The sequence below is a fragment of the Gobius niger genome, assembly GCF_951799975.1.
Source record: "Gobius niger genome assembly, chromosome: 1".
Classification (NCBI taxonomy): domain Eukaryota; kingdom Metazoa; phylum Chordata; class Actinopteri; order Gobiiformes; family Gobiidae; genus Gobius; species Gobius niger.
Window position 1 is genome coordinate 624,666 of NC_136852.1, and position 23,217 is coordinate 647,882.

The following is a 23,217-nucleotide window of genomic DNA, read 5'->3' on the forward strand; positions in this document are numbered from 1 at the left end:
TGTATTAGCTTGTGTATTAGCGTGTGTGTTAGCGCGCTTTTGTCAGCTTGTGTGTTAGCTTGTGTGTTAGCGTGTGTGTTAGCTTGTGTGTTAGCGCGCGTTTGTTAGCTTGTGTGTTAGCGTGTGTGTTAGCTTGTGTGTTAGCGCGCGTTTGTTAGCTTGTGTGTTAGCGTGTGTGTTAGCGTGTGTGTTAGCGCGCGTTTGTTAGCTTGTGTGTTAGCGTGTGTGTTAGCGTGTGTGTTAGCGTGTGTGTTAGCGCGCGTTTGTTAGCTTGTGTGTTAGCGTGTGTGTTAGCGCGCGTTTGTTAGCTTGTGTGTTAGCGTGTTTGTTAGCGCGCGTTTGTTAGCTTGTGTGTTAGCGTGTGTGTTAGCGCGCGTTTGTTAGCTTGTGTGTTAGCGTGTTTGTTAGCGCGCGTTTGTTAGCGTGTGTGTTAGCTTGTGTGTTAGCGCGCGTTTGTTAGCTTGTGTGTTAGCGTGTGTGTTAGCGTGTGTGTTAGCGCGCGTTTGTTAGCTTGTGTGTTAGCGTGTGTGTTAGCGTGTGTGTTAGCGTGTGTGTTAGCGCGCGTTTGTTAGCTTGTGTGTTAGCGTGTGTGTTAGCGCGCGTTTGTTAGCTTGTGTGTTAGCGTGTTTGTTAGCGGGCTTTTGTTAGCTTGTGTGTTAGCGTGTGTGTTAGCGCGCGTTTGTTAGCTTGTGTGTTAGCTTGTGTATTAGCGTGTGTGTTAGCGCGCGTTTGTTAGCTTGTGTGTTAGCGTGTTTGTTAGCGGGCTTTTGTTAGCTTGTGTGTTAGCGTGTGTGTTAGCGCGCGTTTGTTAGCTTGTGTATTAGCGTATATGTTAGCGCGCGTTTGTTAGCTTGTGTATTAGCGTATATGTTAGCGCGCGTTTGTAAGCTTGTTTGTTAGCGTTTGTGTAAGCACGCGTTTGTTAGCTTGTGTATTAGCGTGTTTGTTAGCGCGCGTTTGTTAGCTTGTGTGTTAGCGTGTGTGTTAGCGTGTGTGTTAGCGTGTGTGTTAGCGCGCGTTTGTTAGCTTGTGTGTTAGCGTGTGTGTTAGCGCGCGTTTGTTAGCTTGTGTGTTAGCGTGTTTGTTAGCGGGCTTTTGTTAGCTTGTGTGTTAGCGTGTGTGTTAGCGCGCGTTTGTTAGCTTGTGTGTTAGCTTGTGTATTAGCGTGTGTGTTAGCGCGCGTTTGTTAGCTTGTGTGTTAGCGTGTTTGTTAGCGGGCTTTTGTTAGCTTGTGTGTTAGCGTGTGTGTTAGCGCGCGTTTGTTAGCTTGTGTATTAGCGTATATGTTAGCGCGCGTTTGTTAGCTTGTGTATTAGCGTATATGTTAGCGCGCGTTTGTAAGCTTGTTTGTTAGCGTTTGTGTAAGCACGCGTTTGTTAGCTTGTGTATTAGCGTGTTTGTTAGCGCGCGTTTGTTAGCTTGTGTGTTAGCGTGTGTTTTATGTTTTGGAATGGCTAAAATAGCAGATACAGATCCTTTAATGTTTTGTTTCATGTTGCAGTGTTTGTGCGTTCACTGAGACTGAAGCGGCGTGTGTTTGTCTCTGCAGACGGCGGCGCAGACGATGACGCAGACGGCGGCGCAGACGGCGGCGCAGACGATGACGCAGACGATGACGCAGACGATGACGCAGACGGCGGCGCAGACGACGGCGCAGACGGCGGTGGAGGCGGCGCTCGCTCTGGCGCTGCGTAAACTGTGCGCTCTGGTGCGGCTGCTGTTCCAGGAGAAGAGGAAAACGCCGCTGAACTCGGCAGAGCGAGACGCGAGCTCCGCCCCCTCCGTGAGGGCGGGGGCTGAGTCACGTGACCACTCTGCCGTCGGCCAATCCGCCGTCAGCATCTCCCTCCTGAACCCCGCCCAGCGACCGATCACGGGGCCGGTCTACATCATCAGCCACCTGCCTCAGCCAATCACAGGCCAGGGGGCGTGGCTACAGCCGGAGGCCGACGACGACTCGCAGTCCCAGCCAATCACAGACGAGGAGGAGAGCCTCGACGCTGTGACATCACTGCCTGGGGGCGGGACGCAGCGGGTGAGCTCACGACCATCACCATGACGACGGGCCACAAACCCCGCCCCCTGAATGTTCCCTTTTTCCGCAGGTGGAAGTCGTTCATGAAGAGCAGGCGGACGCTGAGACAGGTGAGGCCAGCAGGGGGCGCCGAGGCAGGACGAGAGATTCATCCAGGAAGTGACTCCAACAAAACGCCTTTGATGTTTGTCGTATTAGTGTCAGAATCTCTGCATTTCCTGCCTGGTCTTAAATGTGCTTCAATCATATGTAGTGAGTGTGTAATGTTTCATGTTGTGTTGTTGTGGCAGTTCCAGACTCTGACCAGCAGAGGGAGCAGGAGCGCCAGCGCCGCAGGGAGCTGTACAAACACAAACGTTTCTTCTGTGATCAGTGTCAGAAAGGTTTCCACCAGCGCCACCAGCTGCAGAAGCACATGAGCTCCCACAGCAAGCCCTTCCCCTGCCCTCACTGCGACAAGGGCTTCTACCAGGAGAGCACCCTGCGCCGGCACGTGTACTACCACGAGCTGAGGACCCAGCAGAGCCAGGACCCGGAGAACCTGCTGCCCTGCCGGCACTGTGGTGAGACTCGAACTCATGACCCTGCCGGCACTGTGGTGAGACACGAACTCATGACTCAGGACCTGCTGTAGACTCTGTGGTGAGACTTGAACTCATGACTCAGGACCTGCTGTAGACTCTGTGGTGAGACTTGAACTCATGACTCAGGACCTGCTGTAGACTCTGTGGTGAGACTCGAACTCATGACTCAGGACCTGCTGTAGACTCTGTGGTGAGACTCGAACTCATGACTCAGGACCTGCTGTAGACTCTGTGGTGAGACTCGAACTCATGACTCAGGACCTGCTGTAGACTCTGTGGTGAGACACGAACTTGTGACTTGTGTGTTAGCGTGTGTGTGTTAGCGCGTGTGTTAGCGCGTGTGTTAGCTTGTGTGTTAGCTTGTGTGTTAGCGTGTGTGTGTTAGCGCGTGTGTTAGCGCGTGTGTTAGCTTGTGTGTTAGCGTGTGTGTTAGCTTGTGTGTTAGCGTGTGTGTTAGCTTGTGTGTGAGCATGTGTGTTAGCTTGTGTGTTAGCGTGTGTGTTGGCTTGTGTGTGAGCATGGGTGTTAGCTTGTGTGTTAGCGTGTGTGTTAGCTTGTGTGTGAGCATGCGTGTTAGCTTGTGTGTTAGCGTGTGTGTGTTAGCGCGTGTGTTAGCGCGTGTGTTAGCATGTGTGTTAGCATGCGTGTTAGCTTGTGTGTTAGCGTGTGTGCTAGCGCGCGTTTGTTAGCTTTGTGTTAGTCTGTGTGTTAGCGCGTGTGTTAGCTTGTGTGTTAGCATGTGTGCTAGCGCGCGTTTGTTAGCTTTGTGTTAGTGTGTGTGTTAGCGCGTGTGTTAGCTTGTGTGTTAGCATGTGTGTTAGCTTGTGTGTTAGCGTGTGTGTTAGCGCGCATTTGTTAGCTTTGTGTTAGCGTGTGTGCTAGCGCGCGTTTGTTAGCTTTGTGTTAGCGTGTGTGTTAGCGCGCGTTTGTTAGCGTGTGTGTTAGCTTGTGTGTTAGCGCGCGTTTGTTAGCTTTGTGTTTGCGTGTGAGACTTGAACTCATGACTCAGGACCTGCTGTAGACTCTGTGGTGAGACACGAACTCATGACTCAGGACCTGCTGTAGACTCTGTGGTGAGACTTGAACTCATGACTCAGGACCTGCTGTAGACTCTGTGGTGAGACACGAACTCATGACTCAGGACCTGCTGTAGACTCTGTGGTGAGACTCGAACTCATGACTCAGGACCTGCTGTAGACTCTGTGGTGGGACTTGAACTCATGACTCAGGACCTGCTGTAGACTCTGTGGTGAGACACGAACTCATGACTCAGGACCTGCTGTAGACTCTGTGGTGAGACACAAACTCATGACTCAGGACCTGCTGTAGACTCTGTGGTGGGACTTGAACTCATGACTCAGGACCTGCTGTAGACTCTGTGGTGAGACTTGAACTCATGACTCAGGACCTGCTGTAGACTCTGTGGTGAGACACAAACTCATGACTCAGGACCTGCTGTAGACTCTGTGGTGAGACTTGAACTCATGACTCAGGACCTGCTGTAGACTCTGTGGTGAGACACAAACTCATGACTCAGGACCTGCTGTAGACTCTGTGGTGAGACACGAACTGATGACTCAGGACCTGCTGTAGACTTTTGTTAGCGCGTGTGTTAGCGCGTGTGTTAGCGTGTGTGTTAGCGCGTGTGTTAGCGCGTGTGTTAGCGCGTGTGTTAGCATGTGTGTTAGCATGTGTGTTAGCATGTGTGTTAGCATGTGTGTTAGCTTGTGTGTTAGCGTGTGTGTTAGCGTGTGTGTTAGCGTGTGTGTTAGCGTGTGTGCTAGCTTGTGTGTTAGCCTGTGTTAGCGCGTGTGTTAGCGCGTGTGTTAGCATGTGTGTTAGCATGTGTGTTAGCTTGTGTGTTAGCGTGTGTGTTAGCGTGTGTGTTAGCTTGTGTGTTAGCCTGTGTTAGCGCGTGTGTTAGCGAGTGTGTTAGCGTGTGTGCTAGCTTGTGTGTTAGCCTGTGTTAGCGCGTGTGTTAGCGCGTGTGTTAGCATGTGTGCTAGCTTGTGTGTTAGCGCGTGTGTTAGCATGTGTGTTAGCGCGTGTGTTAGCGCGTGTGTTAGCATGTTTGTTAGCATGTGTGTTAGCTTGTGTGTTAGCGTGTGTATTAGCGTGTGTTAGCGTGTGTGCTAGCTTGTGTGTTAGCGTGTGTGTTAGCGCGTGTGTTAGCGTGTGTGTTAGCGCATGTGTTAGCTTGTGTGTTAGCGTGTGTGTTAGCGTGTGTGTTAGCTTGTGTGTTAGCGTGTGTGTTAGTGTGTGTGTTAGCGCGCATTTGTTAGCTTTGTGTTAGCGTGTGTGTTAGCTTGTGTGTTAGCGTGTGTGTTAGCGCGCGTTTGTTAGCTTTGTGTTAGCGTGTGTGTTAGCGCGCGTTTGTTAGCTTTGTGTTAGCGTGTGAGACTTGAACTCATGACTCAGGACCTGCTGTAGACTCTGTGGTGGGACTTGAACTCATGACTCAGGACCTGCTGTAGACTCTGTGGTGAGACTCGAACTCATGACTCAGGACCTGCTGTAGACTCTGTGGTGAGACTCGAACTCATGACTCAGGACCTGCTGTAGACTCTGTGGTGAGACACAAACTCATGACTCAGGACCTGCTGTAGACTCTGTGGTGAGACACGAACTCATGACTCAGGACCTGCTGTAGACTCTGTGGTGAGACTTGAACTCATGACTCAGGACCTGCTGTAGACTCTGTGGTGAGACTCGAACTCATGACTCAGGACCTGCTGTAGACTCTGTGGTGAGACTCGAACTCATGACTCAGGACCTGCTGTAGACTCTGTGGTGAGACTTGAACTCATGACTCAGGACCTGCTGTAGACTCTGTGGTGAGACTTGAACTCATGACTCAGGACCTGCTGTAGACTCTGTGGTGGGACTTGAACTCATGACTCAGGACTCGGTGTGTGTTAGCGTGTGTGTTAGCGTGTGTGTTAGCATGTATGTTAGCTTGAGTGTTAGCGTGTGTGTTAGCGTGTGTGTTAGCGTGTGTGCTAGCGTGTGTGTTAGCGTGTGTGTTAGCGCATATTTGTTAGCTTTGTGTTAGCATGTGTGTTAGCATGTGTGTTAGCGTGTGTGTTAGCGCGTGTGTTAGCATGTGTGTTAGCGTGTGTGTTAGCGCGTGTGTTAGCATGTGTGTTAGCATATGTGTTAGCGTGTGTGTTAGCGCGCATTTGTTAGCTTTGTGTTAGCATGTGTGTTAGCATGTGTGTTAGCTTGTGTATTAGCGTGTTTTAGCGTGTGTGCTAGCTTGTGTGTTAGCGTGTGTGTTAGCGCTTGTGTTAGCATGTGTGTTAGCATGTGTGTTAGCTTGTGTGTTAGCGTGTGTGTTAGCGCGCATTTGTTAGCTTTGTGTTAGCGTGTGTGTTAGCGCGCGTTTGTTAGCTTTGTGTTAGCATGTCTGTTAGCGCGCTTTTTTTAGTTTGTGTGTTAGCTTGTGTGTTAGCGCGCGTTTGTTAGCTTTGTGTTAGCGTGTGTGTTAGCGCGCGTTTGTTAGGTTTGTGTTAGCGTGTGTGTTAGCGCGCGTTTGTTAGCTTTGTGTTAGCGTGTGTGTTAGTGCGCTTTTTTTAGTTGTGTGTTAGCGTGTGTGTTAGCGCGTGTGTTAGCTTGTGTGTTAGCGTGTGTGTTAGCATGTGTGTTAGCTTGTGTGTTAGCGTGTGTGTTAGCGCGCATTTGTTAGCTTTGTGTTAGCGTGTGTGTTAGCGCGCGTTTGTTAGCTTTGTGTTAGCGTGTGTGTTAGTGCGCTTTTTTTAGTTGTGTGTTAGCGTGTGTGTTAGCGCGTGTGTTAGCATGCGTGTTAGCTTGTGTGTTAGCGTGTGTGTTAGCGCGCATTTGTTAGCTTTGTGTTAGCGTGTGTGTTAGCGCGCGTTTGTTAGCTTTGTGTTAGCGTGTGTGTTAGCGCGTGTTTGTTAGCTTTGTGATAGCGCGTGTGTTAGCGCGTGTGTTAGCGTGTGTTAGCGCGTGTGTTAGCATGTGTGTTAGCTTGTGTGTTAGCGTGTGTGTTAGCGTGTGTGTTAGCGCGCATTTGTTAGCTTTTTGTTAGCGTGTGTGCTAGCGCGCGTTTGTCAGCTTTGTGTTAGCGCGCTTTTTTTAGTTTTTGTGTTAGCGTGTGTGCTAGCGCGCGTTTGTTAGCTTTGTGTTAGCGCGCTTTTTTTAGTTTGTGTGTTAGTTTGTGTGTTAGCTTGTGTGTTTGCGTGCGTTTGTTAGCTTTGTGTTAGCGTGTGAGACTTGAACTCGTGACTCAGGACCTGCTGTAGACTCTGGTTGGACTCTGTGGTGGGACTTGAACTCATGACTCAGAACCTGCTGTAGACTCTGTGGTGGGACTTGAACTCATGCCCCGCCTCTCGCAGACAGGAAGTTCGCGCACCTGTCGGGGCTGCGAGCTCACCTGGCGTCTCACCGTCTGGAGCAGAAGCCTCTGAAGTGTGACCAGTGTGGGCGAGAGTTCAGGTCGGCGGCGGCGCTTCGCTCCCACCTCGTCACTCACCTCGCCGTGCGGCCGTTCACCTGCGACGTGTGCGGGCGCGGCTTCACCAGGTCAGAGGCTGCACTTACACATGTACACTTTAAACATGTCAACTTTAAACATGTCAACTTTAAACATGTAAACTTTAAACATGTAAACGACGTGTGCGGGCGCGGCTTCACCAGGTCAGAGGCTGCACTTAAACATGTAAACTTTAAACATGTACACTTTAAACATGTAAACTTTAAACATGTCAACTTTAAACATGTAAACTTTAAACATGTAAACGACGTGTGCGGGCGCGGCTTCACCAGGTCAGAGGCTTCACTTAAACATGTAAACTTTAAACATGTAAACGACGTGTGCGGGCGCGGCTTCACCAGGTCAGAGGCTGCACTTAAACATGTACACTTTAAACATGTAAACTTTAAACATGTCAACTTTAAACATGTCAACGTTAAACATGTAAACTTTAAACATGTAAACTTTAAACATGTAAACTTTAAACATGTAAACTTTAAACATGTAAACTTTAAACATGTACACTTTAAACATGTAAACTTTAAACATGTAAACTTTAAACATTAAACTTTAAACATTAAACTTTAAACATTAAACTTTAAACATGTAAACTTTAAACATTAAACTTTAAACATTAAACTTTAAACATGTAAACTTTAAACATTAAACTTTAAACATTAAACTTTAAACATTAAACTTTAAACATGTAAACTTTAAACATGTAAACTTTAAACATGTAAACTTTAAACATTAAACTTTAAACATTAAACTTTAAACGTGTAAACTTTAAACATGTAAACTTTAAACATGTAAACTTTAAACATGTAAACTTTAAACATGTAAACTTTAAACATTAAACTTTAAACATGTAAACTTTAAACATGTAAACTTTAAACATGTAAACTTTAAACATGTAAACTTTAAACATTAAACTTTAAACATTAAACTTTAAACATGTAAACTTTAAACATGTAAACTTTAAACATGTAAACTTTAAACATGTAAACTTTAAACGTGTAAACTTTAAACATGTAAACTTTAAACATGTAAACTTTAAACATGTAAACTTTAAACATGTAAACTTTAAACATGTAAACTTTAAACATGTAAACTTTAAACATTAAACTTTAAACATGTAAACTTTAAACATGTAAACTTTAAACATGTAAACTTTAAACATTAAACTTTAAACATTAAACTTTAAACGTGTAAACTTTAAACGTGTAAACTTTAAACATGTCAACTTTAAACATGTAAACTTTAAACGTGTAAACTTTAAACGTGTAAACTTTAAACATGTAAACTTTAAACATGTAAACTTTAAACATGTAAACTTTAAACGTGTAAACTTTAAACATGTAAACTTTAAACATGTAAACTTTAAACATGTAAACTTTAAACATGTAAACTTTAAACATGTAAACTTTAAACATTAAACTTTAAACATGTAAACTTTAAACATGTAAACTTTAAACATGTAAACTTTAAACATGTAAACTTTAAACATTAAACTTTAAACATTAAACTTTAAACGTGTAAACTTTAAACATGTAAACTTTAAACATGTAAACTTTAAACATTAAACTTTAAACATTAAACTTTAAACATTAAACTTTAAACATTAAACTTTAAACATGTAAACTTTAAACATTAAACTTTAAACATGTAAACTTTAAACATGTAAACTTTAAACATTAAACTTTAAACATGTAAACTTTAAACATTAAACTTTAAACATGTAAACTTTAAACATGTAAACTTTAAACATGTAAACTTTAAACATGTAAACTTTAAACATTAAACTTTAAACATTAAACTTTAAACATGTAAACTTTAAACTTTAAACATTAAACTTTAAACATTAAACTTTAAACATGTAAACTTTAAACATTAAACTTTAAACATTAAACTTTAAACATTAAACTTTAAACATTAAACTTTAAACATTAAACTTTAAACATTAAACTTTAAACATTAAACTTTAAACATTAAACTTTAAACATTAAACTTTAAACATTAAACTTTAAACATGTAAACTTTAAACATGTAAACTTTAAACATTAAACTTTAAACATGTAAACTTTAAACATGTAAACTTTAAACATTAAACTTTAAACATGTAAACTTTAAACATGTAAACTTTAAACATTAAACTTTAAACATTAAACTTTAAACATTAAACTTTAAACATGTAAACTTTAAACATGTCAACTTTAAACAGTAAACTTTAAACGTGTAAACTTTAAACATTAAACTTTAAACATTAAACTTTAAACATTAAACTTTAAACATTAAACTTTAAACATGTAAACTTTAAACATGTAAACTTTAAACATGTAAACTTTAAACGTGTAAACTTTAAACGTGTAAACTTTAAACATTAAACTTTAAACGTGTAAACTTTAAACATGTAAACTTTAAACATGTAAACTTTAAACATGTAAACTTTAAACGTATAAACTTTAAACATGTAAACTTTAAACATGTAAACTTTAAACGTATAAACTTTAAACATGTAAACTTTAAACATGTAAACTTTAAACATTAAACTTTAAACATGTAAACTTTAAACATTAAACTTTAAACATGTAAACTTTAAACATTAAACTTTAAACATTAAACTTTAAACATGTAAACTTTAAACATGTAAACGACGTGTGCGGGCGCGGCTTCACCAGGTCAGAGGCTTCACTTAGGGCTGCGGTCACAGCACAGGTTTACACTTTTAAATATTTAAACATTAAACTTTAAACTTTAAACATTAAACTTTAAACATAGGAGTGTAACGATCATAGATATATTAAGTCATGGTAAAGGTTCCCGAGTCATGTGTGATTCGTATTGGCCTACAGCCTGTGCCAGGCTCAGGGGGCGGAGCCTCCACAGGCTCTAGAACCAGTCAATGCACTTAAAATGCTTCCAAATTTCGGGCTGATGAACAAAAACCAGCGCGGTCACATGGGTCACATGGGTTACATGGGTCACATGGGTCACAAGGGTCACATGGGTCACAAGGGTCACATGGGTCACATGGGTCACATGGGTCACATGGGTTACATGGGTCTCATGGGTCTCATGGGTCACATGGGTCACATGGGTCACATGGGTCACATGGGTCACATGGGTCACATGGTTCACATGGGTCACATGGGTCACATGGGTCACATGGGTCACATGGGTCACATGGGTCACATGGGTCACATGGGTCAGCTGGGTCAGCCGTGAAGCGAACCCTAAAGGTGTTTGTCCCTCAGGAGGAAGTGTCTGCGGGACCACCTGACGGTGCACACGGGGGCGCGGCCTTACCCCTGTCAGAGCTGTGGAAAACGCTTCTCCACCTCCTCAAACCTGCGCATCCACCAGCTGTCCCACTCAGACGCCCGGCCTCACCAGTGCCCGCTCTGCCCCAAAGCCTTCAAGACCAAGATGGGCCTGGCCCAGCACCGCGTGGTCCACTCCCAGGAGAAACCCTTCGCCTGCGGGGACTGCGGAGCCCGGTTCGGACTCAAGTACAACTACCAGAGACACCTGCGGCTGCACAGCGGAGACAAACCCTTCAGGTGAGGAGACAAACCCTTCAGGTGAGGAGATGAACCCTTCATTTAAGGAGACAAACCCTTCAGGTGAGGAGACAAACCCTTCAGGTGAGGAGATGAACCCTTCATTTAAGGAGACAAACCCTTCAGGTGAGGAGACAAACCCTTCAGGTGAGGAGATGAACCCTTCAGGTGAGGAGACGAACCCTTCAGGTGAGGAGATGAACCCTTCAGGTGAGGAGATGAACCCTTCAGGTGAGGAGATGAACCCTTCAGGTACTTTAGATCAGTGGTTCTCAACCTTTTGAGCCGCGACCCCCATTATAACAGGTAAAGGGGTTCGTGACCCCCCACCCGGGCTATTGTTAAAGAGTAGTAATAGTAAGTTCACATAATGTTGTTTATAGGCCTGCATTTTATTTTATTTATTTATTTAGTTTTTTTTATTATTATTTTTTATTATTATTATAATTTTTTTTCATGTCTTTTTTATTTTTTTTATTTTTTTCGGGGGGGAAAAAACCTCGGTTAATGTTTTTTTTGTGACTTTTTTTTTGGGGGGGGAGGAGGGGGAAAAAAAATCAAAGATCTTAGTTGTAACTTTTTGTTCTGACTTGTCAATAAACAAAAAGAAAAAAAACAAATGGCTGAAATAAAATTAATGAAACTAAATAATGGCACTACAATGAAACATTAGATCATACGCTAATGAAAATATGTATATTTTAACTAAATGATCTGGCGACCCCCCAAATTTGTCTCGCGACCCCTATGGGGGTCCCGACCCCCAGGTTGAGAACCACTGCTTTAGATAAACCCTTCAGGTACTTAAGACAAACCCTTCAGGTGAGGAGATGAACCCTCCAGGTGTTTTATATGTATGACCAGTGTGGGAAGTGACCAGTTTGGGATGTGTTTTTACAGGTGTGACCAGTGTGGGATGGGCTTCTCTGGGACCTGGGCGTTGAAAAGTCACATGCAGATTCACGGCGAGGACAAGCGCTTCATGTGCGATCGCTGCGGAAAAACCTTCTTCTACAACTGTCAGCTCCGGAAGCACCAGACGCTCGTGCACGAGAGGTTCGGCCTTTACGATGTTTGTTTTTCACGAAAAGTCAAAAAACGAAAAGCTGTAACAGAAAGTTGGCTTTAAATCTAAATCCCTTTGAAAGCAGTGGCATCAGAGCATTCAGGAAAAAGATCTGTTTAGATACATCTCGTAGCTTTCAAATGAGGTGTTACTCTGGCCTATAGGCTGTAAAATCTCCAGTTGAGACGCTTTTAGATTAGGGTAAAGCTTCCCCAAGCTCAGGTACCTGGCCTTGCCTTGGTCTGAAGTGGGCGTGGTCAGGCATCTACATCATCAGCGCCGCCCAAGTGCTGTTCCAATGTTCAAGTCTCGCTTTGGTTAGCATGTGGCTAATTTACCAACATTAGTGTGTAGCCTTCATTGCCCATAATGCAACACAGCTCTCAGAAAAAAAAGAGGGAAACAAACGGTGGTGCTCTGGTGTTCATCTTACTTGTAGTCGTCTGGTAGCCTAACAGCCCCTGTTATTGCGCCCTGCTCAGTGCTGCCCCCTCCTGTGTCTCCGCAGAGAGCAGCCCGGCGCGGGCCCCAAGCGCAGGAGGCGGGGCTCCGGGGCCAAACCGTTCAGCTGTAAGACGTGTTTCCGGACGTTCAGCTCCAACAGCACGCTCCGCACCCACGAGAGGAGCCACCGCCCCAACAAAGACTACACCTGCGACACCTGCGGCAAATCCTTCCACCTGCGGCACCTGTGGGTTTACCACCAGCACGGGCACAGCGGGCTGCGGCCGCACGTCTGCCAGCGCTGCCACAAAGGTATGACTCGCAACCTGCTTTTCTGCCAAGTTTCAGTCAGAGGGGAGGAATTAGATCTGTAAAAACTCTCTGAGAAAACGTTTGACGTCCCCTCCTGTCTCACTCCTGTCTCACTCCTGTCTCACTCCTGTCTCACTCCCGTCTCACTCTTCTCTCACTCCCGTCTCACTCTTCTCTCACTCCTGTCTCACTCCTGTCTCACTCCCGTCTCACTCTTCTCTCACTCCTGTCTCACTCCTGTCTCACTCCCGTCTCACTCTTCTCTCACTCCTGTCTCACTCCTGTCTCACTCCTGTCTCACTCTTCTCTCACTACTGTCTCACTCTTCTCTCACTCTTGTCTCACTCCTGCCTCACTCCTGTGTCACTCTTGTCTCACTCCTGTCTCACTCTTGTCTCACTTCTGTCTCACTCCTGTCTCACTCCTGTCTCACTCCTGTCTCACTCTTCTCTCACTCTTGTCTCACTCTTGTCTCACTTCTGTCTCACTCTTCTCTCACTCTTGTCTCACTCTTGTCTCACTCCTGTCTCACTCCTGTCTCACTCTTGTCTCACTCTTGTCTCACTCTTGTCTCACTCCTGTCTCACTCCTGTCTCACTCTTCTCTCACTCTTGTCTCACTCTTGTCTCACTTCTGTCTCACTCTTCTCTCACTCTTGTCTCACTCCTGCCTCACTCTTCTCTCACTCTTGTCTCACTCCTGTCTCACTCTTCTCTCACTCTTGTCTCACTCTTGTCTCACTACTGTCTCACTCTTCTCTCACTCTTGTCTCACTCCTGCCTCACTCCTGTGTCACTCTTGTCTCACTCCTGTCTCACTCTTCTCTCACTTCTGTCTCACTCCTGTCTCACTCCTGTCTCACTCCTGTCTCACTCTTCTCTCACTCTTGTCTCACTCTTGTCTCACTTCTGTCTCACTCTTCTCTCACTCTTGTCTCACTCTTGTCTCACTCCTGTCTCACTCCTGTCTCACTCTTGTCTCACTCTTGTCTCACTCTTGTCTCACTCCTGTCTCACTCTTCTCTCACTCTTGTCTCACTCTTGTCTCACTCTTGTCTCACTCTTCTCTCACTCTTCTCTCACTTCTGTCTCACTCCTGTCTCACTCCTGTCTCACTCCTGTCTCACTCTTCTCTCACTCTTGTCTCACTCTTGTCTCACTTCTGTCTCACTCTTCTCTCACTCTTGTCTCACTCTTGTCTCACTCCTGTCTCACTCCTGTCTCACTCTTGTCTCACTCTTGTCTCACTCTTGTCTCACTCCTGTCTCACTCTTCTCTCACTCTTCTCTCACTTCTGTCTCACTCCTGTCTCACTCTTCTCTCACTCTTGTCTCACTCTTGTCTCACTCTTCTCTCACTCTTCTCTCACTTCTGTCTCACTCTTGTCTCACTCCTGTCTCACTCTTCTCTCACTCTTGTCTCACTCTTGTCTCACTCTTCTCTCACTCTTCTCTCACTCCTGTCTCACTCCTGTCTCACTCTTGTCTCACTCTTGTCTCACTCCTGTCTCACTCCTGTCTCACTCTTCTCTCACTCTTGTCTCACTCTTGTCTCACTCCTGTCTCACTCTTCTCTCACTCTTGTCTCACTCTTGTCTCACTCCTGTCTCACTCCTGTCTCACTCTTCTCTCACTCTTGTCTCACTCCTGTCTCACTCTTCTCTCACTTCTGTCTCACTCTTCTCTCACTCTTGTCTCACTCTTGTCTCACTCCTGTCTCACTCCTGTCTCACTCTTGTCTCACTCTTGTCTCACTCTTGTCTCACTCCTGTCTCACTCTTGTCTCACTCTTGTCTCACTCTTGTCTCACTCTTGTCTCACTCTTGTCTCACTCTTGTCTCACTCTTGTCTCACTCTTGTCTCACTCCTGTCTCACTCTTGTCTCACTCTTGTCTCACTCCTGTCTCACTCTTGTCTCACTCTTGTCTCACTCTTGTCTCACTCTTGTCTCACTCTTCTCTCACTCTTGTCTCACTCTTCTCTCACTCTTCTCTCACTCTTGTCTCACTCTTGTCTCACTCTTCTCTCACTCTTCTCTCACTTCTGTCTCACTCTTGTCTCACTCCTGTCTCACTCTTCTCTCACTCTTGTCTCACTCTTGTCTCACTCTTCTCTCACTCTTCTCTCACTCCTGTCTCACTCCTGTCTCACTCTTGTCTCACTCCTGTCTCACTCCTGTCTCACTCTTCTCTCACTCTTGTCTCACTCTTGTCTCACTCCTGTCTCACTCTTCTCTCACTCTTGTCTCACTCTTGTCTCACTCCTGTCTCACTCTTCTCTCACTCTTGTCTCACTCTTGTCTCACTCCTGTCTCACTCCTGTCTCACTCCTGTCTCACTCTTCTCTCACTCTTGTCTCACTCCTGTCTCACTCTTCTCTCACTTCTGTCTCACTCTTCTCTCACTCTTGTCTCACTCTTGTCTCACTCCTGTCTCACTCCTGTCTCACTCTTGTCTCACTCTTGTCTCACTCTTGTCTCACTCCTGTCTCACTCCTGTCTCACTCTTCTCTCACTCTTGTCTCACTCTTCTCTCACTCTTCTCTCACTCTTCTCTCACTCCTGTCTCACTCCTGTCTCACTCCTGTCTCACTCCTGTCTCACTCTTCTCTCACTCTTGTCTCACTCTTGTCTCACTCTTGTCTCACTCTTCTCTCACTTCTGTCTCACTCCTGTCTCACTCCTGTCTCACTCCTGTCTCACTCCTGTCTCACTCCTGTCTCACTCTTGTCTCACTCTTCTCTCACTCCTGTCTCACTCCTGTCTCACTCCTGTCTCACTCCCGTCTCACTCCTGTCTCACTCTTGTCTCACTCTTCTCTCACTCTTCTCTCACTTCTGTCTCACTCCTGTCTCACTCCTGTCTCACTCCTGTCTCACTCTTCTCTCACTCCTGTCTCACTCCTGTCTCACTCCTGTCTCACTCCTGTCTCACTCTTCTCTCACTCCTGTCTCACTCCTGTCTCACTCCTGTCTCACTCCTGTCTCACTCTTCTCTCACTCTTGTCTCACTCCTGTCTCACTCCTGTCTCACTCCCGTCTCACTCCTGTCTCACTCCTGTCTCACTCTTCTCTCACTCCTGTCTCACTCCTGTCTCACTCCTGTCTCACTCCTGTCTCACTCTTGTCTCACTCCTGTCTCACTCCTGTCTCACTCTTCTCTCACTCTTGTCTCACTCCTGTCTCACTCCTGTCTCACTCCCGTCTCACTCCTGTCTCACTCCTGTCTCACTCGTGTCTCACTCGTGTCTCACTCCCGTCTCACTCCCGTCTCACTCCTGTCTCACTCGTGTCTCACTCGTGTCTCACTCCCGTCTCACTCCCGTCTCACTCCCGTCTCACTCGTGTCTCACTCGTCTCTCACTCTTGTCTCACTCCTGTCTCACTCCCGTCTCACTCGTGTCTCACTCTTCTCTCACTCTTGTCTCACTCCTGTCTCACTCCCGTCTCACTCCCGTCTCACTCCTGTCTCACTCCTGTCTCACTCGTGTCTCACTCGTGTCTCACTCCCGTCTCACTCCCGTCTCACTCCTGTCTCACTCCCGTCTCACTCCCGTCTCACTCGTGTCTCACTCGTCTCTCACTCCTGTCTCACTCCTGTCTCACTCCTGTCTCACTCCTGTCTCACTCCTGTCTCACTCTTGTCTCACTCCTGTCTCACTCCTGTCTCACTCTTCTCTCACTCCCGTCTCACTCCTGTCTCACTCTTCTCTCACTCCTGTCTCACTCTTGTCTCACTCCTGTCTCACTCCTGTCTCACTCTTCTCTCACTCCCGTCTCACTCCTGTCTCACTCCTGTCTCACTCCTGTCTCACTCCTGTCTCACTCTTCTCTCACTCCTGTCTCACTCTTGTCTCACTCCTGTCTCACTCCTGTCTCACTCTTCTCTCACTCCCGTCTCACTCCTGTCTCACTCCTGTCTCACTCTTCTCTCACTCCCGTCTCACTCCTGTCTCACTCCTGTCTCACTCTTGTCTCACTCGTGTCTCACTCTTGTCTCACTCCCGTCTCACTCCCGTCTCACTCCTGTCTCACTCCCGTCTCGCTCCTGTCTCACTCCCGTCTCACTCCCGTCTCACTCGTGTCTCACTCGTCTCTCACTCCTGTCTCACTCTTGTCTCACTCGTGTCTCACTCCTGTCTCACTCTTCTCTCACTCTTGTCTCACTCCTGTCTCACTCCCGTCTCACTCCTGTCTCACTCCTGTCTCACTCTTGTCTCACTCCTGTCTCACTCCTGTCTCACTCTTCTCTCACTCCCGTCTCACTCCTGTCTCACTCCTGTCTCACTCTTGTCTCACTCGTGTCTCACTCTTCTCTCACTCCTGTCTCACTCTTGTCTCACTCTTGTCTCACTCTTGTCTCACTCCTATCTCACTCCTGTCTCACTCTCGTCTCACTCCTGTCTCACTCCCGTCTCACTCCCGTCTCACTCCTGTCTCACTCCCGTCTCACTCCCGTCTCACTCGTGTCTCACTCTTGTCTCACTCGTGTCTCACTCCTGTCTCACTCTTCTCTCACTCTTGTCTCACTCCTGTCTCACTCCTGTCTCACTCGTGTCTCACTCTTGTCTCACTCTTGTCTCACTCGTGTCTCACTCTTGTCTCACTCCCGTCTCACTCCCGTCTCACTCGTGTCTCACTCTTGTCTCACTCTTGTCTCACTCTTCTCTCACTCTTGTCTCACTCCTGTCTCACTCCTGTCTCACTCGTGTCTCACTCTTGTCTCACTCTTGTCTCACTCGTGTCTCACTCTTGTCTCACTCCCGTCTCACTCCTGTCTCACTCGTGTCTCACTCTTGTCTCACTCTTGTCTCACTCCTGTCTCACTCCTGTCTCACTCGTGTCTCACTCTTGTCTCACTCGTGTCTCACTCTTGTCTCACTCCCGTCTCACTCTTGTCTCACTCGTGTCTCACTCGTGTCTCACTCTTGTCTCACTCCCGTCTCACTCCCGTCTCACTCCCGTCTCACTCCCGTCTCGCTCCTGTCTCACTCCCGTCTCACTCGTGTCTCACTCGTCTCTCACTCGTCTCTCACTCCTGTCTCACTCCTGTCTCACTCCTGTCTCACTCCTGTCTCACTCGTGTCTCACTCGTGTCTCACTCGTGTCTCACTCTTGTCTCACTCTTGTCTCACTCTTGTCTCACTCGTGTCTCACTCCTGTCTCACTCCTGTCTCACTCTTGTCTCACTCTTGTCTCACTCTTGTCTCACTCTTGTCTCACTCTTGTCTCACTCTTGTCTCACTCTTGTCTCACTCCTGTCTCACTCTTGTCTCACTCTTGTCTCACTCCTGTCTCACTCTTGTCTCACTCTTGTCTCACTCCTGTCTCACTCTTGTCTCACTCTTGTCTCACTCCTGTCTCACTCCTGTCTCACTCCTGTCTCACTCCTGTCTCACTCCTGTCTCACTCCTGTCTCACTCTTGTCTCACTCTTGTCTCACTCTTGTCTCACTCTTGTCTCACTCCTGTCTCACTCCTGTCTCACTCTTGTCTCACTCTTGTCTCACTCTTGTCTCACTCTTGTCTCACTCCTGTCTCACTCCTGTCTCACTCTTGTCTCACTCTTGTCTCACTCCTGTCTCACTCTTGTCTCACTCGTGTCTCACTCCTGTCTCACTCCTGTCTCACTCTTGTCTCACTCTTGTCTCACTCGTGTCTCACTCGTGTCTCACTCCTGTCTCACTCCTGTCTCACTCCTGTCTCACTCTTGTCTCACTCTTGTCTCACTCCTGTCTCACTCTTGTCTCACTCTTGTCTCACTCCTGTCTCACTCCTGTCTCACTCTTGTCTCACTCCTGTCTCACTCTTGTCTCACTCTTGTCTCACTCTTGTCTCACTCCTGTCTCACTCCTGTCTCACTCCTGTCTCACTCCTGTCTCACTCTTGTCTCACTCCTGTCTCACTCTTCTCTCACTCCTGTCTCACTCCTGTCTCACTCCTGTCTCACTCTTGTCTCACTCTTCTCTCACTCCTGTCTCACTCCTGTCTCACTCCTGTCTCACTCTTGTCTCACTCTTGTCTCACTCCTGTCTCACTCCCGTCTCACTCCTGTCTCCTCAGGGTTCATCTACGCCTCGCAGCTGCGTCAGCACGAGCTGATCCACACCGGGGTGAAGCCTCACAAGTGCGAGACGTGCGGTAAAGAGTTCCGGACGCCGCAGAACTACCAGCGCCACCTGCTGGTGCACAGCGGGGAGAAGCCGTACGTGTGCTCCGTCTGCAGCCGCGGCTTCAGGCAATCCAACCAACTCAAGTCCCACATGCAGATCCACACGGGCGTCAAGCTGTACGTGTGCCAGGCCTGCGGGCACGGCTACTCCGACTCCAGACAGCTGCGCAAGCACTCCTGCAGCTGAGGGGGAGTACCCACGAACAGCTACTGTACTAAAGTAAACTCCTGCAGCTGAGAGAGGGAGTACCCACGAACAGCTACTGTACTAAAGTAAACTCCTGCAGCTGAGAGAGAGTACCCACGAACAGCTACTGTACTAAAGTAAACTCCTGCAGCTGAGAGAGAGAGTACCCACGAACAGCTACTGTACTAAAGTAAACTCCTGCAGCTGAGAGAGGGAGTACCCACGAACAGCTACTGTACTAAAGTAAACTCCTGCAGCTGAGAGGGAGTACCCACGAACATCTACTGTACTAAAGTAAACTCCTGCAGCTGAGAGGGAGTACCCACGAACAGCTACTGTACTAAAGTAAACTCCTGCAGCTGAGAGAGAGTACCCACGAACAGCTACTGTACTAAAGTAAACTCCTGCATCTGAGAGAGAGAGTACCCACGAACAGCTACTGTACTAAAGTAAACTCCTGCAGCTGAGAGAGAGTACCCACGAACAGCTACAGTACTAAAGTAAACTCCTGCAGCTGAGAGGGAGTACCCACGAACAGCTACTGTACTAAAGTAAACTCCTGCAGCTGAGAGAGGGAGTACCCACGAACAGCTACTGTACTAAAGTAAACTCCTGCAGCTGAGAGAGAGAGTACCCACGAACAGCTACTGTACTAAAGTAAACTCCTGCAGCTGAGAGAGAGAGTACCCACGAACAGCTACTGTACTAAAGTCTACTCCTGCAGCTGAGAGGGAGTACCCACGAACAGCTACTGTACTAAAGTAAACTCCTGCATCTGAGAGAGAGAGTACCCACGAACAGCTACTGTACTAAAGTAAACTCCTGCAGCTGAGAGAGAGTACCCACGAACAGCTACAGTACTAAAGTAAACTCCTGCATCTGAGGGGGAGTACCCATGAACAGCTACTGTACTAAAGTAAACTCCTGCATCTGAGAGAGAGAGTACCCACGAACAGCTACAGTACTAAAGTCTACTCCTGCAGCTGAGGGGGAGTACCCACGAACAGCTACTGTACTAAAGTAAACTCCTGCATCTGAGAGAGAGAGTACCCACGAACAGCTACTGTACTAAAGTAAACTCCTGCAGCTGAGAGAGAGAGTACCCACGAACAGCTACTGTACTAAAGTAAACTCCTGCATCTGAGAGAGAGAGTACCCACGAACAGCTACTGTACTAAAGTAAACTCCTGCAGCTGAGAGGGAGTACCCACGAACATCTACAGTACTAAAGTAAACTCCTGCAGCTGAGAGAGAGTACCCACGAACAGCTACTGTACTAAAGTATACTCCTGCAGCTGAGAGAGAGTACCCACGAACAGCTACTGTACTAAAGAAAACTCCTGCAGCTGAGAGAGAGAGTACCCACGAACAGCTACTGTACTAAAGTCTACTCCTGCAGCTGAGAGAGAGTACCCACGAACAGCTACTGTACTAAAGTAAACTCCTGCAGCTGAGAGAGGGAGTACCCACGAACAGCTACTGTACTAAAGTATACTCCTGCAGCTGAGAGAGAGTACCCACGAACAGCTACTGTACTAAAGTAAACTCCTGCAGCTGAGAGAGGGAGTACCCACGAACAGCTACTGTACTAAAGTCTACTCCTGCAGCTGAGAGAGAGAGTACCCACGAACAGCTACTGTACTAAAGTAAACTCCTGCAGCTGAGAGAGAGAGTACCCACGAACAGCTACAGTACTAAAGTAAACTCCTGCAGCTGAGAGAGGGAGTACCCACGAACAGCTACTGTACTAAAGTAAACTCCTGCAGCTGAGAGGGAGAGTACCCACGAACAGCTACTGTACTAAAGTAAACTCCTGCAGCTGAGAGAGAGAGTACCCACGAACAGCTACTGTACTAAAGTATACTCCTGCAGCTGAGAGAGAGAGTACCCACGAACAGCTACTGTACTAAAGTAAACTCCTGCAGCTGAGAGAGAGAGTACCCACGAACAGCTACTGTACTAAAGTATACTCCTGCAGCTGAGAGAGAGAGTACCCACGAACAGCTACTGTACTAAAGTAAACTCCTGCAGCTGAGAGAGAGAGTACCCACGAACAGCTACTGTACTAAAGTAAACTCCTGCAGCTGAGAGAGAGAGTACCCACGAACAGCTACTGTACTAAAGTAAACTCCTGCAGCTGAGAGGGAGTACCCACGAACAGCTACTGTACTAAAGTAAACTCCTGCAGCTGAGAGAGGGAGTACCCACGAACAGCTACTGTACTAAAGTAAACTCCTGCAGCTGAGAGGGAGTACCCACGAACAGCTACTGTACTAAAGTCTACTCCTGCAGCTGAGAGAGGGAGTACCCACGAACAGCTACTGTACTAAAGTCTACTCCTGCAGCTGAGAGAGGGAGTACCCACGAACAGCTACTGTACTAAAGTAAACTCCTGCAGCTGAGAGAGAGAGTACCCACGAACATCTACTGTACTAAAGTAAACTCCTGCAGCTGAGAGAGAGTACCCACGAACAGCTACTGTACTAAAGTAAACTCCTGCAGCTGAGAGAGAGTACCCACGAACAGCTACTGTACTAAAGTAAACTCCTGCAGCTGAGAGAGGGAGTACCCATGAACAGCTACTGTACTAAAGTAAACTCCTGCAGCTGAGAGGGAGTACCCACGAACAGCTACTGTACTAAAGTCTACTCCTGCAGCTGAGAGAGAGAGTACCCACGAACAGCTACTGTACTAAAGTCTACTCCTGCAGCTGAGAGGGAGTACCCACGAACAGCTACTGTACTAAAGTAAACTCCTGCAGCTGAGAGAGAGTACCCACGAACAGCTACTGTACTAAAGTAAACTCCTGCAGCTGAGAGAGAGTACCCACGAACAGCTACTGTACTAAAGTCTACTCCTGCAGCTGAGAGGGAGTACCCACGAACATCTACTGTACTAAAGTAAACTCCTGCAGCTGAGAGAGAGTACCCACGAACATCTACTGTACTAAAGTAAACTCCTGCATCTGAGAGGGAGTACCCACGAACAGCTACTGTACTAAAGTATACTCCTGCAGCTGAGAGAGAGAGTACCCACGAACAGCTACAGTACTAAAGTCTACTCCTGCAGCTGAGAGAGAGAGTACCCACGAACAGCTACTGTACTAAAGTAAACTCCTGCAGCTGAGAGAGAGTACCCACGAACATCTACTGTACTAAAGTAAACTCCTGCATCTGAGAGGGAGTACCCACGAACAGCTACTGTACTAAAGTATACTCCTGCAGCTGAGAGAGAGAGTACCCACGAACAGCTACAGTACTAAAGTCTACTCCTGCAGCTGAGAGAGAGAGTACCCACGAACAGCTACTGTACTAAAGTAAACTCCTGCATCTGAGAGGGAGTACCCACGAACAGCTACTGTACTAAAGTAAACTCCTGCAGCTGAGAGAGAGAGTACCCACGAACAGCTACAGTACTAAAGTAAACTCCTGCAGCTGAGAGAGGGAGTACCCACGAACAGCTACTGTACTAAAGTAAACTCCTGCAGCTGAGAGAGAGTACCCACGAACAGCTACAGTACTAAAGTAAACTCCTGCAGCTGAGAGAGGGAGTACCCACGAACAGCTACTGTACTAAAGTAAACTCCTGCAGCTGAGAGAGGGAGAGTACCCACGAACATCTACTGTACTAAAGTATACTCCTGCAGCTGAGAGAGGGAGTACCCACGAACAGCTACTGTACTAAAGTAAACTCCTGCAGCTGAGAGAGGGAGTACCCACGAACAGCTACTGTACTAAAGTAAACTCCTGCAGCTGAGAGAGGGAGTACCCACGAACAGCTACTGTACTAAAGTAAACTCCTGCAGCTGAGAGAGGGAGTACCCACGAACAGCTACTGTACTAAAGTAAACTCCTGCAGCTGAGAGAGGGAGAGTACCCACGAACATCTACTGTACTAAAGTATACTCCTGCAGCTGAGAGAGGGAGTACCCACGAACAGCTACTGTACTAAAGTAAACTCCTGCAGCTGAGAGAGGGAGTACCCACGAACAGCTACTGTACTAAAGTAAACTCCTGCAGCTGAGAGAGAGAGTACCCACGAACAGCTACAGTACTAAAGTAAACTCCTGCAGCTGAGAGAGGGAGTACCCACGAACATCTACTGTACTAAAGTATACTCCTGCAGCTGAGAGAGGGAGTACCCACGAACATCTACTGTACTAAAGTATACTCCTGCAGCTGAGAGAGGGAGTACCCACGAACAGCTACTGTACTAAAGTAAACTCCTGCAGCTGAGAGAGGGAGTACCCACGAACAGCTACTGTACTAAAGTAAACTCCTGCAGCTGAGAGAGGGAGTACCCACGAACAGCTACTGTACTAAAGTAAACTCCTGCAGCTGAGAGAGGGAGAGTACCCACGAACATCTA

At 47.1% G+C, this 23,217-nt stretch overlaps 1 protein-coding gene across 3 annotated transcripts; it reads left to right on the forward strand.

Moving 5' to 3' along the window:
* The first annotated feature begins 1,551 nt into the window (after positions 1-1,551).
* LOC306966383 (uncharacterized protein) lies at positions 1,552-22,500 on the forward strand. Of its 3 annotated transcripts, none has more exons than XM_079561141.1 (9): positions 1,552-2,035; positions 2,106-2,145; positions 2,326-2,598; positions 6,978-7,164; positions 10,369-10,674; positions 11,575-11,730; positions 12,249-12,496; positions 18,554-18,855; positions 22,456-22,500. In XM_079561141.1, exons 1-8 carry the CDS (start codon positions 1,565-1,567, stop codon positions 18,847-18,849), a joined length of 1,977 nt encoding a protein of 658 aa, XP_079417267.1. In that variant the 5' UTR covers positions 1,552-1,564; the 3' UTR covers positions 18,850-18,855; positions 22,456-22,500. The 3 variants fall into 3 exon arrangements, with proteins under 3 accessions (XP_079417267.1, XP_079417266.1, XP_079417265.1); XM_079561140.1 differs by lacking the exon at positions 22,456-22,500 and adding an exon at positions 20,054-20,153; XM_079561139.1 differs by lacking the exon at positions 22,456-22,500 and adding an exon at positions 19,793-19,838.
* The last annotated feature ends 717 nt before the right edge of the window (positions 22,501-23,217 follow it).

What these genes read in the sequence shown, in the direction of transcription:
- LOC306966383 (XM_079561141.1), top strand. Translation starts at nt 1,565, where the DNA reads ATGACGCAGACGGCGGCGCAGACGGCGGCGCAGACGATGACGCAGACG. An exon ending in GCAGGCGGACGCTGAGACAG is followed by an intron (nt 2,146 to 2,325) that starts GTGAGGCCAGCA and finishes TTGTTGTGGCAG; the next exon opens with TTCCAGACTCTGACCAGCAG. An exon ending in GCTGCCCTGCCGGCACTGTG is followed by an intron (nt 2,599 to 6,977) that starts GTGAGACTCGAA and finishes CGCCTCTCGCAG; the next exon opens with ACAGGAAGTTCGCGCACCTG.